This window comes from Bacillus rossius, chromosome 5, assembly GCF_032445375.1.
Source record: "Bacillus rossius redtenbacheri isolate Brsri chromosome 5, Brsri_v3, whole genome shotgun sequence".
In the NCBI taxonomy this organism is placed as follows: domain Eukaryota; kingdom Metazoa; phylum Arthropoda; class Insecta; order Phasmatodea; family Bacillidae; genus Bacillus; species Bacillus rossius.
Genome location: NC_086333.1, coordinates 39,909,324 through 39,926,584, shown reverse-complemented (window position 1 = coordinate 39,926,584; position 17,261 = coordinate 39,909,324). Strand labels below are relative to the sequence as shown.

Here is a 17,261-nt window from a genome sequence, read left to right as displayed (position 1 = left end):
CCTTTAGCTTTTCACATGTAAAAAAGTTTTTTTCTCGTTTCTTAATAAACAAACATAAGAATTGTTTTTAATAGAAGGGTAGTTATGTCACCATCAAATCAACTTAAACTACAACGTCCAACAGTTTGAGAACTACGGCTGCATTACCTCCGTCAGCCAGCGAGTTCTCTTTGTCTTCAGGAGAGGAAAACGTGAAGTTCGCCGGGAGCGAGAGAACTTTGGTCAGAGGCTTCTTGAAGTGTTCGTTCTCGGCCTCCATGGACATCTCTAGGGCTTGCTGCAGGTTGAGGTCTTCCTCTTCTTCCAGCAGGAGCTCTTCCTGTTCGGCCGCTAGCTCGCGCTCCAGCTCCACGTCCATGTCCATTTCATCCTCCATCTGGAACAACACCGCACATTCCACAGTCAGCCATCTGCAACACCACCGCTCATTACACAGTCAGCCATCTGCAACAACACCTCACATTCCACAGTCAGCAATCTGCATAACCACACATTCCACAGTCAGCCATCTGGAACAACACCTCACATTCCACAGTCAGCCATCTGCAACAACACCGCTCATTCCACAGTCAGCCATCTGCAACACCACCACACATTCCACAGTCAGCAATCTGCATAACCACACATTCCACAGTCAGCCATCTGCAACAACACCGCTCATTCCACAGTCAGCCATCTGCAACACCACCACACATTCCACAGTCGGCAATCTGCATAACCACACATTCCACAGTCAGCCATCTGGAACAACACCTCACATTCCACAGTCAGCCATCTGCAACAACACCGCTGATTCCTCAGTCAGCCATCTGAAACAACACCACACATTCCACATCCAGCTCCGTCCGTACGAATTTGTTTCGAAAATACGTCTTTATCTTGTAAATAAACTTATGGTTATTTTGCTTACAAAATATTTCAAACCATTCAAGTAAATTGGTAGAAAGATTAATATTAGGCCAGGTCATCACTGTTTTATTATTTTTTTAAAATAATTTCTCTGGCAAATAACCTGACTTAATACTCAAGAATGTTCACAATCTATTAGATATTTAAAAATAACGCTATTAGTTTACTGTAAAACGTCATTAATGTAATTCACTGTAAGGTAGTGAAAAGGAAATCTAAGTCTTACCACGGTATACGACACTCAAAGCAGCATCTTTCAGACAAAGTATAGTATGCTATTTATGTGTATAAATCCTTAAATTATCTTCGACAGGTAGTTTTACTGATATTAAGAACAAATAAACTCTTAACCGAAAATAAATAGAAAGAGTACATGGTTTATGTCTAATAAAATAGTTCAAATATTTCTCCATAAAAGTAAAATGATTAATATTGGTATTAAAAGCGGGAAATATTGATATAAGTACCATGGAAAGATCGATTACAAATATAATGGCAACAGTCCCAAAAAAAAAATGAACCTGTATTATAAAAATGACACAATTTGTCAAAATATTGGTACAAGTACCAAGATAATTGTAGGGCCTGTGATTTTTCTTGAAAATATATCCAGACTAGCTGTGTACTAAACAACTGTAGCGCCGTCTGTGTTTCTTAAAGGGGCCTGCTTAGACAGGGGTGTATTTATATTTGAATAAAACACCAATTAAAATAAAATTTTACACAAATAAATAACCGCATCCACGTGTTCTACAAAGTTCAATGTCTTCCTTGCAGCATCGGCAGCTGGATGCCGGAGAGGAATGTCGGGCAAAAGCCCAGGCGCGGGACCCCCCACCTGCTTGTGCGACTCCTCCAGGTGCTTCATGAGCACGGCTACCACCACGTTGACCAGCACGAACTGCGCCATCAGCACGAAGATGACGAAGAAGATGGGCGCGATGACGGTGGACACGCAGCAGTTGCGCACGCAGTCCACGCCGTCGTCGCAGTCGTCGCGCAGCGTGTCCTTCATGATGCCGTTCCAGTTGTCGCCCGTCGCCACGCGGAACAGCGTCAGGAAGGCCATGCCGAAGTTGCTGAAGTGCGCGTGCTCGCCCAGGCCCTGGCAGGGGTACTTCTCGCTGCACTCTGCGCACCAACACCGCCACCACCGTCCAAATATAGTACCAATTACAGACATAACAACACTTTAAAACATCACCTTATCAACAAAACCATTACAGATGGAGAAAACAAATGGGTGCGTGCACTTAGGTACGCGCGTGAGAAGTCATAGATAGAGACCCGGAAAATTCGCGGGTTCGTTTCGTGTTATGCTAAAATTCAAATAATTATACCTTAGTGCTGCTTCTGTCATTGGTTCACTGTTAATCTGGTGGACTGAGGGCCAATTAGAGACACCTCACTCGTAGAAGTGTCGAATCACAGGCCCACCCAGTCGAGACGACTCATAAGTCAGCAGCTAATGTACAGTTGGCATTTGCCCGAGTGCGTAGAGGATATTGGAGTCTATCCTGGAGGTCATTGAACCCGCGAATTTTCCGGGTCTCTAGTTATAGACTACTTCTTTGGCATCATTAAAAAATAGTTTTTAATTGCATGTAAATAATTCTCCATGGTAGCGTTAAACGTTTAACGCAATCTTGTTGGAAGTCGCATTAGAAGTATAACTTCAAAAATATTACCCTATTAAATTACATGTGTATGAAATCAAACTAAAAAAACAAAAACAACAAGTAAATGAAATAATGAATATTATAAATTAAAATAGAACAATAAAATAGAACAACAAGTTCGTATTTCAGCTAATTTCACGACGCTCACACTGTTTACTTCACTGCATAGCAAGAATACCACGCGCATGTGCTTGGAATATTGGACGCTACTCGTTGCTAACGCTCGCGCTGGCCTGTAACATGTATACTACGCGCATGCGTTCGAGTGCCACGCATTCACTCTCGCTCTGTCTCTTTCTATTCCCCCTCCCAAGGAGCGTTGAACATTTAACGCAACAGTGCTCTCATACCCCCTCCATGGTAGCGTTAAACGTTTAACGCAACCTTGTTGGAAGTCGCATTAGAAGTATAACTTCAAAAAATTCAAACACCCAGGGTCTCCAGTCAAACACACGCTCTTCAGACATACGCCATTGCAAGTTTGCAGTGTTTGTCATCATGAAAAAAAAATCTCCAAGAATGCGATTATTCCAGCGCTCGCCATTGATGTGTAACATATAACCTCAGTAACGAGAAATTTCAAGTGTTCTCAGTATAAAATACGGAATCCGGACACGAAATTTAAGGTAGAATTCTTTAAAATAATGCCGAACGTAATATATACAGGGCCGGTGCAAGGTAAATTGGCGCCCCAGGTGAAAAACCTTAATTCCCCCCCCCCCCTCCTACGGACACCCCAAAAAAATTTTCATTGCCTCAAAATACATCACGTAAGCCTAAGATTTTGTCAACAATCAAATGTAAGCAGGCTCGTGTTTTTTTACTTTTTTACTTAATAAAAATCATAAACAGGTCACCGTAGACTTTAAATAATTATTTATATCAATATAAACATTCCAAACTGTTACAAAAATCCATTTTCATCTAGTTTCAATAATCGTTAAATATATTTTATCAGCTGTTATGTGTCGTGCTGCGCCGCCCCCAGCTACTTGGCGCCCTAGGCGGTTGCCTAGTTCGCCTATATGGACGCGCCGGCCCTGAATATATGTATATACACTCAAATTGTGTTTTAAACAAAATTTCTAACGCTAATCTCACATAGTTTCCACACCTGCCACTAATATTCGTTGCCGGCGCAGCTATGTCGACTATCGAATTATTCGACTTGTAAAACAAAATTTGAAACAGTATGATGAAACGGCTGCGGCAAAAGCGAAAATGACTTCACCAAACCCCGGCTTTGCACATGATTTTCGGCAGAATTTTATTAAAAAATACTGGCCATCTTGTTAAATTTCCCTACCAGTAAATACTATGCTAAAGTTTATTCCTTGGCTTTGTGAAATTTTGGTTCGCGCCATACGCCACAGATGGCAGCACCGTGGTCAAACGTTTCCGTTTCATGTGACTTCCGTTCCATTCACGAAGTTACATACTCCTACCGTATTCCGTATGCCAAGAGCTAAAATGTTACACATCAAAATCATGAACATAGACCCACGGAGAACAAGCCTCAATCAGCGAGTGTGAAACTTTAAACATCAAACTGTGCAGAATATTCTTTGAAGAAATTGAGACATTAAAAAATAACAGCACAGATGAACACAGTGAGTTAACAGCGACGAAATAGTTTCAACAAAAACAGTTAATGCATGTAGACAACAACCTTGGATAACACAGCGAACAGACTAATCAATAGATGATACTAAACGTGTATTGTGAACAAAACGACGACAGATCCGACGAACACTGTAGGCTTCCTAAGATAAAATAGTTGCGACGTTTCGGGAACTATCTGTTTCCTAAACTAACTTGTTCTCTTTGGTTTTGTATCCATTTTTTATTTGGTATTCTTAAAGAAGCATCAACAAGTAGAGACCGGAAAAATTCGCGAATTCATTTCGCGATAGGCTGAAACACAAATCGTTTTACCTCAGTGCTGCCTCTGCTATTGGTTCACAACTCACCTGGATGACTCTGGGCCAATGAGAAACACCCAACCAAAGTTTTTTGAATCACACGCTGCTATGCTGGAACGTCTCACAAGACAGCAGCCAATGAGTGGGTGGCATTTGACCGAGTGTACGTAGAACTATGGAGTTCATCCTACAGGTCATTGAACCCGCAAATTTTTCCGGTCCCTATCAACAAGGCAGCAACCATTGCCATGGAGGTAATCGGGAAAACGTAAAATCGTTAAAAAAAATTCTAGTTAAAATAAATAAATATAATTTCTAAAACCTTTTTTCAATTTTCAATCCCTTGGAGAATCGACATAACAATTTTCACGGCTCTAAACCTCACAAGCTCTAAGTTACGCTACTTTCTATATTGAAGGCCCGTTCTACAATGCCACGGAAACGGAAAGTTTCTACAACAGCACGCAGACGGAGACGGACCCGTACGGATTAGATTCCGTTTACATTTCTCCGGGCGACCAATAGAAGCCTAGTGTTTTGCTGAGATGGTAGCCATGTTTGTTCATGTTGTTAAATACGTTAAAAATTGTTTCAAATACAATAATATCTAGTGTTATAGTACTAATTTGCTGTTCATTTTTATTATTTATGTAAATTCTGGCCTTTCTATAAACTCAAAGCATAGAATATTTATTTTTAAATTAAAAAAAAATAGTATTTCGTTAGTTTGAAATGCCATCTCACTGATTGCCATTTGTTACGTTTCCGTGGGTTGTGCAAGTAGCGGACGCGAGATCCGCGCCACTGCGGAACGGGCCATAGTTGGGGGCATGCAGATTTCGCGAAAAGATCTGAACACTCATTAGACTGCAACAAGGTATACCCGCAAATGTGGTTTCTTCCTTGTGATTGGCGGCCGTCTGTGAGAGAAGTCGTTGCCTTATTTGACCGAGCCACTCAGGACGCGTTTACTTCCGCACTGAATCACTGCGATTGGTGTTGTTACAATCTACATGTACCTGGAAGAAACTCACCCAATCACGAAACACAGACGATGCTTCAGTTTTTTGACTTTCATCTAGTCCCGAAATCTTTTCGCGAAATCAGCATCCCCCTAGCCATGGTGATGCGAGGCATCGCTCACCCAGCCGGCCGAACAACTCCACTCCCAAGGCGGCGAAGATGAAGAACAGGAGGAAGAACAGGAGGCCGAGGTTGCCGACTTGCGGCAGCGCCTGCATCACCGTGTCGAGCAGCGCCCGGATCCCTTTCGCCATCTTCAGCAGCTTCAGGACTGCGGAGCGAGAACCACGCCGTCGCCACTCATCGTTCCTCGGGCCGAGTCGGTTAATGGGGTGCCTTCCATTCCAGGTCATGATTTTATATTTATATTAATCACTGATCAACTTTTAGACTTTTACAATTGTTTAACTTTCACGAAATTAAAAATATATACACCGCATACTTATTGCATAATTAGCTGCCAAAAATACATTTTTAATTTTATTTTTTGGGTTGTACAAATAAGGAGAATTTAATTTATTGCAAAACTGAAACTTTTTAGGTTAAACTGCAATGCCACTGGCTACTTCATGACATGGTTTGCATTTCTATCACAAAAATTAATTTCATGTTTCTTCGCTGTCAAAATCGTAACAAATTTGAGAATTTTGAAATGCCAGGTAGAATTAATTAATATTTTTTTGAAAGAAATTCAAACAATTTCTTGAAGTAGCCAGTGGCATTGCAGATAAACCTAAAAAGTTTCAGTTCTGCAATAAATTGAATTCTCCTTATTTGTACAACCCAAAAATGTTAAAAATGTAACTTTGGCAGCTAATTATGCAAAATGTATGCGCTGTATATATTTTTAATTTCGTGAAAGTTAAACAATTGAAAAAGTCTACAAGTTTATCTGTAATTACTGTAATTATAAAATCTTCACCTGAAATGGGAGGCACCCCTTTAAAACGCTTCTTTGAATAGTACCAAGCAAAATGTGCGGCCATGCTTCCAGTGACGTCCGATGGCAAACATAGCTGTTCCTTTTCACTAATGTAATCTGAAGCTGACTTAACTGTTTGGTTGCTACATACATACAATATTGCGTTTAATCAATATATGAGAATATATATAAACATTGACTTTATTTGATTGACGACTTTTAATTTACAGATAATCAATGACAAATAAGTAGACTATTATCTTTAGGTAATGATTTGACTTAACGAAATTTAAAATGGAGTATAACCAAAATTTAAATTCATCTTTTTATATATGCTTTCTTTAATGAGAAGAATATTCTTAATAGAAGTATTAAAATCCTCTCTCTTTTTAATTAAATGATTTTTAAAATAAACACAAACTTGAAAAAAAACTGCAGGCATTACATATTAAAAATATTAAGTAAAACCTGTTAGCAGTTGCTAATGTAATAAACAACAATTAAATAATAATTTTTGAGCATAAAATAGTTTTTCACACATATATTGGCCCATCATAACCATATAAAAATGCTGCTGAGGTAATATTATTTTAAAAATACATTTTCATAAAGCTTGCTGAAGTAAGTACTTTACGAGTAATTACATTAGCAATTACTAAATTTATTTCATTTAAATGATATTTAAATGTAGGTGGTTTGAAAATTTTATGTCTAACGTTATTGCACACGAGCATTTTTATAACTCACCTCTGGCTATCCTTAGCACCCTCATTACTCTAATAATAGTTGGATTGATGGGAATGATTTTCGACTCCAGTTCTTCCAGAACAATACCAACAATTGACAGAATAACAATCATCACATCAAGTTGGTTCCATCTGCAAAAAAAAATTGCAGATTTATTTTCTTTAGAACAAATGCAGAGATTGAAAGTTGGTTTAAAAACAATAACATTTCTTACAGGAAAAAAACAAACACTATAAACTAAGCTTTACTAAAAAAATCCACTCATTGAAAAATAAATTCGTACTTTAAAAGGAAAACCCTTCACGTGTAAAACTGCATGGCAAAGCTTTGTACCAAATTAAAGTTTAAAAGCACTGCCTTGCAGCTTTACACGCTGTTAACCGAGTTTCCAAGTATTTTCCCTGCAAAGGTACATTTTCTTTTCCAGTACTGCAATGAAATAGACGTGCTTAAAAAATCTTTAATTAGAAAATGAAAAAAAAAAGTTTTTGAAGTAAATAAATTTTAATTATATTTAAGAAATAAACCATTTTTACACAATGTTTTCGAAACGAGGTGAATTTAGGAAAATAATATCCGATTTTATACATTTCATCGTGTAATATTAATGTTATTAGTTAGATATTACAATATTAGGAGCCATCATAGTATTTTTTTAATAAACAAGAATGAAGTTATTTTGAGTTTGTAGGAATGGAAGCATATATGTAACATTTGAAAGATTTAAAATGTGTTGGAAACATCCTTACCTGTCTTTGAAATAAAGCTTGAATCCGAGGGAGACGAGCTTCATGATGGCTTCCAGGATGAAGACCGCAGTGAAGAAGTAGTTGAAGATCTTGAGGATGTACGACAGCGCCTGTGAAACATCTTGGCGTGAACACGTGACACATGTTGTTGTTGCAACATTATTATTCTGCTAGGGCCCTTCATAACATGCCGATATATTTATTTTTTGTCACTTACTGACAATTAAGACATTCCCTGTGTTTTATTCCGAAAGCTATCATGCATTCTTTATTGGTTGATGAATTTTCTCCCCAGATAAATTACTTAACGTTATTTACGAACTCTGAAAGGTCGTGCAAGTTATTATAATAAGGTATAATTCCGTGACTGTTTACCGAACTTGGATAAATTTTAGAAAAAAAAAATTATCAAAATATTTCGGTACTGGGTTAGGAGACATGGTTTTCGCAGCGACGTCTTCAATGGACAAAGCTCCGTCCCTTAAGCCCTTGCATTCCCGTGGGCGGAGTCAGCTGCTATGTTACACGGCGTCCCAGTTTGTCAGTGCGAGTTTTGCGACTAAATATCAGTTGGTCGCGCGATAGGACCGCCCGAAAACTTGAATTAAAGGATATCGGAAGTGAAGTTTATGGCCAGTAGAACTACTATAAGTAAAAGAAGGAAACATTCCCCCGAAAGGAAAATATGCGGTACCGCGGCGCGCGGACTATTAGTAGACCCAGGTCAAATAATTTATAAATTATTGCATAGGACTATTTAATAAGTATTTGTGTAAACATTTTTTGAGTATTTTCTATGTGTAGCCTAGCTATTTAAATTGCTTGAGTATGATAACCAGGCTCAATTGTACTGAGACATTTGCGGTTATTGAAAGTGCTGTACATATATAGAAACTGTAATGTTTCAGCAAATATTTTGTTCTTAATGAATGCGGGCTGATCCATTCCATGCTACAGGAACTATGTTCAAACTCAAAGTTAATTTTGAAATAAATAAAGTGTTGAACGTATTTTTTAGTTCAGTAATTTTCTTTAGTAGGGTGAATGCATTTGGTTCTTATCTTAAATTTTTGTGTATTCGATAGTTTTGCTCTGCTTTTCGGGGCACCAGCTTTAAGAAACAGCGAGAAAAAATCACACTCAAAAATGAGATAAAAATATAAAAAAATTTAATTGTAATTTTTAAAAAAATATTTTGGAGGCCGTTCCCGGACGGGTGTAGGACTTGTGTTGGCTTATCCTGGATTGGGTAATCCACCATTTAGAAGGCGGGTAACGGATTCATGGGAAATATTCAAACGGTTCGTAAATTATTTTACCACAGCCACATGCGAGTATGTTGAAAATGACCAACATGGTTTTCTTTTTTGCAGTGTTTCACTGACATGCGCGCACAGTACGTCGCCGCGGAGCTACGCGGAGCTGCTGACCTTGGGCATCATGTAGAACTCCATGGCCATGGTGATGACGTTGAGCAGGATGACGGCGGCGATGGCGAGGTCGAAGTACTTGGACGTGACCACGTTGTGCACCATGAGCCGCGAGTGAGAGTAGCTGGTGTAGTAGGGCGGCTCGTGCATCTCTGGAAAAGTGCATCGCGCGCTGACATGCAAGCAGGCGCGCGCTCCAACGAGTGGAAGTTGTTTCAGTCAACAACTTGCTAGCTTGATCTTTACGCAAGGGGAAATTACGTGCGGAAACGTAAATAAACTTAACAATTTTACCCTCCAGATAATAATGTTCTCAGGCTTTCACGGCCATTGTCTGAAGTAGCGTGGCTTCTGGGTTATAGCCGCGTCCTTGGCGAATAATTCGCCGACGTTTCGGTCGACATTGCAGTCGCCATCATCAGAGAGCAGTTACCTACTCCATATATGTACTCAGTAGGTTAACTGCTCCCTGATGATGGCGACTGCAATGTCGACCGAAACGTTGGTGAATTTATTCGCCGAGGTCGCGGCTACAACCCAGAAGCTAAGCTAATAGCCCTCTCGGTACAAACAATTGAATCAAGTGCACGTAGGCCTAAATGGTTTAAATTAAAACTATACTAAGGGTATGTGTATATCGAAGCACGTGAAAATAGAATCATAACAAAAATCTACTTGGCAAAAATTAAAATGGTGGCATTGTAAAGTAAAAATATTGTATGAAGACAACAGTTATACAACATAAATAACCCAAAACCACCAAGATGAACCGTTAACATTTTATCTTTGAGGGAAAAATAATTTGCGTTCGGATAATTTTTTGTTGTTAAAATAAACAATTTTTGGTTTTATATACATTCACCTAATATGTACTTTTAGTCAAACGATCACATAACTGGCCCTCACGAACGTACATAAAGTCTTAGCAGTTACGATTAATGATATTTACAACCCTTTATAAGATTAAGTTTTCCTCAATGATTATTTATGTTACATACATAAATATTTTTGAGACGGTATTATAAATTAACAATAATTTTAAAAATAATGTTTGGGAGTGTGTTGCGTTGCGTACAGAATACTATTATAAATTACCGTTGGAAGTGCTATTGTATGTAATTAAATTCGTCTTTACCCGGGAAGGTGGGGGGGGGGGGGGGGGGGGAGAAACCACTATTTCTGCTGTATAAGTATAGAATTGTCTCATATGAAAGTTGTGTATAATTTTAGATTCAATTCAATTGTAATAATAGTTTTAATTGAACTTAAATTTTATTTACTACCAAGAGTATGAACAAAATTTCCAGATAAGGAATAATGTAACTCTGTGCTTGCAAAATATGTATAATATATTCTCATTATATTTTTATTCCTTATAGTACATAGTATCGTGTTGAGAATATTCTTGAAATTCGTATGGTAATTATTAAAATATCCAGTTACAATAAATAATGTTGTATTCAAAAACCAATTCGTTTATATGAAGGCAAAATTTTCCGTACACCAATTGTTCAGAATTTTGTTCAGGTAAACTGCTCATATTGTTAATTGCGTGCTATACTTATTCTTTAAAACTGTTTCCTTTTGTTGGTGAAAATTATATATATATATGTACATAATTTCGATGGTGGGGATGATACATACTCCCAAACACCCCCCCCCCCCCCTTTCCTCATAAGTACGCTCGTGAAAGTGACGGGACACGGACTATACTGAAGAGTGTAAAGGCGCTAAGGCCGGGTTTACAAACAGTACGCAAGAAACACAGCGACGAAAAAACTCAACATAAATCCAACGCAAAAAAAGTCATTTATAAATCTCGAATGTCGCAGGATGTCACCACCCCTCAACTTGAAATTATAAAACCGTAAAAACTATTTTTTTTTCAGGGCCACTATTGTTGATTCATGTTTATCACGAAAACATATTAAATTATCATAATTTGATTTATATGTGTAAACTATTTTGTTTCTATGTGTTAAAATCTAACATATGTAAAAATGTTATGTAGGCCTATATAAGAAAAAAAAACATCGCAGATTTCAGTGTTCATTAAATCTGCTTCTTTAAAAATTTAAAATATGACAGACGTTCGCGTTGTGATTTCGCGTATTGCGTAATTTTTCAAAAGGGAATTTTCAAAATATTATTTACTGAACTTTTTTAGCGTCTTGCGTCTCTTGCGCAGTTTATAAACCCGGCTTTAGGAAACGGTCATATTAAAGACAAGTGACCAAAACCGTAGGTACCCAGAATTCATATCGGGAGGTTGGGGGATATAATTCCTTTTCCCGCTGTTGGCAATCAAATTTTTTTGTCCATGATACTTTTTATGAGGAGTCTTGGGGGAATATGTAGGATCTGCATCAAAACGAATTTATATAAAAAATAATAATTTCAGGATTTCATTCATTCGTGTGTAAAAATAAATTTGCTCTTTAATACGTATAACACAGATCTTACACACTTAAAACTAAAAAAAGTATAAATTATAAAAAAAAATATTGTTTCCTCAAAACTATTTAAAAGGATATATATACACTTGTTTTGATGCAAATCCTTCATATTATAACTCCGGTACGCAGCAGCAAGTGACGTGACATGGACTATACTAAAAAGTGTTTGGGTCCCATTAGACGATCAATAACATTGACGCTGTATCGTCACTGTATTGTATTGAAACCTCGCTTCAATCCGATCCGAAATTTGGGCCTTGACCTTGGCAGCGTTGAAGGAGGGGAATAAACAAAATAGAAGTGAACGCTGGCCAAAAGTCAAGGCAAAAGTCGAGAAGACGTTTCACGCACGGATATTACTAAGGCGAAACATGGACAGTAACATTGATCGTCTAGATCTAGAGCAACTGTTACCAATTTTTTATTTTTTTTTTTTCGGCCAGAGAATATCATGATCAACTTTTCTTTTGGCGGAATCCCAACTCCTTCAAAAAAAAAAAAATGGTTGTCTGTAAAATCGGTTTACGGACGATATTTTAACGTGACAACGTCATAACAAAACATTGATGAATTGATTGCATACTTTTATGAATAAAACTGAACCATTTTTATTGAATTATCACTATTTTGTATTGATACAAAGAAGGAGTGAAATGAAATCTACAATTTAATTGATATATTTACTTTTATTTGCACTTATTAATTCAAATATGTTTATTACTTTAACGAAGGGATTATTTTAACTATAACTTTTATACACGTTTGCTATTTAACTTCTTCCAATACGTGTTATTATGTTAAGGATAGGACGATGATAGGAAAAGTAGGAAACGAATGGGAGTGTTTCAAGTTTAAATGTGCCTCGAGAAAGTCAACTCGATGGTTGTTCCAATCGAGCGGGAGAGAGATAGATGCGGCGCAAGCGTACAATGAGCGTGACGGGACATCGCGTAACGGGACAATGTGCGTAACGTGACACTTCTTTTCGTGCGTGCAGCCAGCGTTCATCGATTTATTAGACGTTGTCACGTCAAAAAGTGGTTTGACCCACGTACCCCTCGGGTTGGGAAACCGCTGGCCCTAGAGGCAGGGTCTCCACAGTTAGTACTTTCGTACTAGATCTAGTACTTTTATAACATTTTTAGTGGTTTAGTACAGATCAAGTACATGTTTCTTTAATATAATAATATTATTGTAACTCCAATATGTTTTATTATTAAGCGTAATCATTTAAAAAAAAAACTCTGGAATGCATGTGTGTGTGGTGCGATATTTAAGTTCGAGCATTGCAATGTCATAATAACTTCCTAAATTGTTAAAAACCATAACAAATTATAATTTAGTACTTTTTTTTTCTAATCTAGTACTTTTTTTCTCGCCTAAGTTGGTACGAAATATTTTTTTCCTTGTGGACACACTGCCTAGAGGTAGTTTTGTGGGGCGCGGAGGGGGGGGGGGGGTAAGGGGTGTTTGGGGGCGCACGCACTGCGTCGCTTCTTCTCCATCTGCTGTGCGCGCTTGGCCGCGCGACGCACGCGCTCCTCCTTCTCCTGTTCTTCGCGGCAGCGGTGGAAGTTCTCCACCACCACGCCCACGAACATGTTCAGCACGAAGAACCCCACCAGCAGGATGAAAGCGATGAAGTAGAGCAGCCGCCACTCGGAGTAGTTCTCCACCGGCTGCCGGCACACCGACCATCCCGCTCAGGGGCGCAACAAACAGGGAGGGGGCTGGTTCCCAGCGCCAAGCTAGAAACTGGTTACAACACATTCTAGCGGACGTTTCACAACTATCGATACAATTGTTACGACAAAATCTCGAGATAGCAGCACCATCGCTCAAAAAAAAGCCTTTCTAATTTTCTCAAGTACTTTTTAAGTTTAGATTATGTTCATTAACGTATACAATATGTATTCAAGGATAGTTTTGCTATTTTATAGTTTCATTTTGTACACCAATACGCTTTGTACGTCCAACAACGATATAAATAATTACTCTAAACGAGTTAATAGCGCCAGACGGGGGTCTGCCATCTGGAAGAAATCAACGAAAAGTGAGCGCTGCGCTTTGTAGTATATAATAGACGAGTTTGGCTCCATGTCATTCTTATGGGACTTCGGCTTGATGGCTTGATGGCTTGTTGGCTTGCCAATTGTGAAGATTAGACTATGTTCGGGCGTGTGCACCTCTTGATGCTTATGATCGAACCTCGATATCCATCTTGGACGACGCCACATCCGCCATTTTCGAATCCGCTATTTTTAAATATGTAATTGTTTAGCTAGAAATTCGGGAAAAACTCTAATATTCATTAAAAAAAATCACTCAACAATTAATAATTGATTAAATCGATTTCCGTCCTTGGTTCAATGCTTCTCGATGCACAAATTAAGTTAATTTTAGGTAATATAACATTTATTTTATAAATCATGATCAAAATCCAAAAAACTGCTTAAATTCTGCATCTACCATACGCCATATTGTCAACTGTCTAGGCAGCCATTTGGAAATCCGTAATTTTTAAGCTAGATAATCGGAGAAAATTTTATAATAATTATAAATGAATTATTCATTAAAATAATATATTTTTAAAATAATTATGGATTCTATCGATTCCAGTTCGTGGTTAGATCCTTGACTGACGCGAAAATGTTTATTCTAGGTAAAAACTACTTATTTAATAAATAATTTCAACAGCTTAAACTCCTCATCGATCAGCCTCCAGTAAACTGACGATGTCATAATGGCCACTGACGATGTCATAATGGCCGCCATATTGGAAATTTGTATTCACAAACTTGGAGGTTCGAAAAAAATTCCAGAAGTCATTTAAAAAACAATTTATTGAAATAATTGATTTGATAGATTTTCGTCCACGTTTGTATACAAGCCAGTACTGAGTTAATTAAATTGACCAATTAATATATTAAACATACTTAGGTCTGGGATACAATAACTAAAAATACATTAATATTACATGAAACAGCAGGACAGAGGAATAAGGAGTTAGCGCATGCAAAGTAACAGAAACGCATGGAGCGAGGAACGTGTGTTCAAATAGCATAAACTAGATAATTTGTTCTGGTGTAATTTTGTTCTAAATACCTCAATTCCAACACGATAGCCACATAGTTTATATGAAAAAATAATAATTTCAAAGTTAATGCAAAAGCCTGGATGAAAGAGACTTGTCTGTTGCTGCGGCCAGCTAACTTCTGTTAGCTTGTGAAATTCTCCTTTATTCATCAACATAGTGTTCCAGCCATACGTGCGTTGGTTTCATCCGTGTGCACCCAATTATTTATGTCAATATTTTTTTATTATAACTGGTGAGACTTCTGTTGGTTTTCTCCGTGTGCTCCTGGTTATTTTTGGCGAGACATCTGTTGGTTTACTCCGTGTGCTGCTGATATTCTCCAAGTGCTTCTAGTTATTTCTAAGATAACAGATTCTGCGTTTATTTTTTTCGTAATGAGACAAACAATTTTATTCAGGTTTTTTTTATAATTAGTGAAATCCTATTACCAAATCAGCATTTACAATAATTTTTAATAAAATGGATTTCAAACAAAAGAGGTTCATTACTAAGCCAATTAAAATGCCTTAAAACTGCCGAGAAACACTATCATGCAAGACGAATATCCTTCTCCTTGATGTCTATCAAAGACCTCCTTCTCTTGCGATCGTGAGTGAGCACCCCGCATCCAAAATGAAAAATAATTTTTATTTATTTCCACGCAACATATGACGAAATCTGTTGTTGAAAAGCAGAACTACTTGGCCATGAGTCAAAAAGAAAAATTAACTCGCTAATGGATTACTCAAATTCGTATATATGTATCTTTTTATAATTAAAAATCTCAATATGCATCTGGTATTAGTCTCAGAAGCTAACATGGATCCTGGTTCGTTGCCTGCAGCTGTATCGGAAGGACTCAGGTGTAACTACTGCAGCAAAGAATTCGTCCTGAGAAAGAAAATCAGACAACACAAAAATAATTGCTGTGTTAAAAATCCACTACGCAAAATGCTAAGTTTTGTTCGGTGTAGCAAGTCGTTTACGCAAAGAGAGTTTCTTAAAAAGACACGGCAGAACTTGTAAAGTCAAGCCCACTTACAAAATAGAGGACAACGATGGAGCTACTAATCTAAAGAAGTATGATCTGCATGGCGTTAATAGCCTTGGCGGGCGATGCACTTATTGAGCCATTCAACAAAATTTCCCCCCACTATTGCTAGCATATATTGTGGAATTCCGATGATTACGTCAAAAATTGCCTCCATCATAGCTTCCAGGGTTCAAGGTCGAACTTTGTAAACGCAGATATGAGGTACACCCCTAGAAAAAAACTCACAGGTGTTTAAATCCGGGGTGCAAAGGGGCCACGGAAAATACCCTCGTAAGGAGATCAGACGGCCGGGAAATATTTCTTGCAAAATTTTGCAAGAACGACGGGCAGTATGGGCCGAGGGTAAGACAAAAGGTCCGAGCGCAAGGTTTTTCCCGGTGTGTCGTGGCCTTGATCGCCGAGGGAATGATTTCGGTAGAGGGGTCGAAGTACCAAGTCGCAGTTATTAAAGAGGCTACGTATTGATAACCAATCTGCGGAGAGGAATACGATTCCATACACAGATTCTTGGGCAAGGGAGTCCTCCATCGATGAAATAATTATATTAATTTATCCCAAATCAACCACGAATGAAGAAAAATTGCTGTTTCTCGAGAACCACTGGGCGGACGAGGCTGCTACTTCTGCCACAGATTCTCGGGGAAGAGGGACCTTGATCGCCGGGAAATAAAAAAATATCAGTCTCCCAGACACCTGGTACTTCCGTGTCATGTTCTCTGTCATAGTCTTTCATTTTGGGGCGTGAAAATTTCTCCAGCATCTCACAATAGCGTGCTAAAATCACAGCCACAGTTGAGCCTCCTCGCTAAAAAAAAAAAAAAAATAAGGCCCAATTATGCCTATCGAGGACACAGCGCACGAAACTTCACTTTCAGGCTGTGAAGTGGTCTTGGGTGCAGTTCACAAGGTTTTGCAGTTGAGCAGTAACGAAATTTTTTTTGTTTACTGTACAGCTGAGGTGAAAATACACTCAGTCGCTTGTCGACACAATAGCGCCAGGGGCTACAGCTGTTGGGTTTGCTTTGCAAGCATCTCTGCGTTTCACCCAGCCTTGTGGGTTCAATTTCTGTGAAATCATGATTTTGTTGGGGTGTAACTAGAGTTCTGTGTGTAACATTTGCCTTATCGTTCTGAACGATATTACAAAGGCAGCAGCGTGTTTTCGGTGCAGAAAGCGTTGGAGATTCTTCAATAAACGCCCTAAATGCCTCGATGTTTTAGGGAATTCTCTCACGTTTATGTCACCCGACTGGTTTTTTTAGTAAATGTAGATCCCGTTGTCCTTACATTACTG

At 38.3% G+C, this 17,261-nt stretch overlaps 1 protein-coding gene across 1 annotated transcript in view; it reads right to left on the bottom strand.

The window, feature by feature from the left end:
* Positions 1-103: 103 nt before the first annotated feature.
* LOC134532240 (voltage-dependent T-type calcium channel subunit alpha-1G) overlaps positions 104-17,261 on the bottom strand; it is a 248,321-nt gene continuing 231,163 nt past the window's right edge. The window contains exons 29-35 of the mRNA XM_063368661.1: positions 13,324-13,516; positions 9,382-9,533; positions 7,952-8,061; positions 7,203-7,333; positions 5,655-5,804; positions 1,748-2,040; positions 104-376 (exon numbers count right to left, since the gene is read on the bottom strand). Coding sequence (XP_063224731.1) covers positions 104-376; positions 1,748-2,040; positions 5,655-5,804; positions 7,203-7,333; positions 7,952-8,061; positions 9,382-9,533; positions 13,324-13,516 — 1,302 coding nt within the window. The remainder of the gene's footprint in view (positions 377-1,747; positions 2,041-5,654; positions 5,805-7,202; positions 7,334-7,951; positions 8,062-9,381; positions 9,534-13,323; positions 13,517-17,261) is intronic.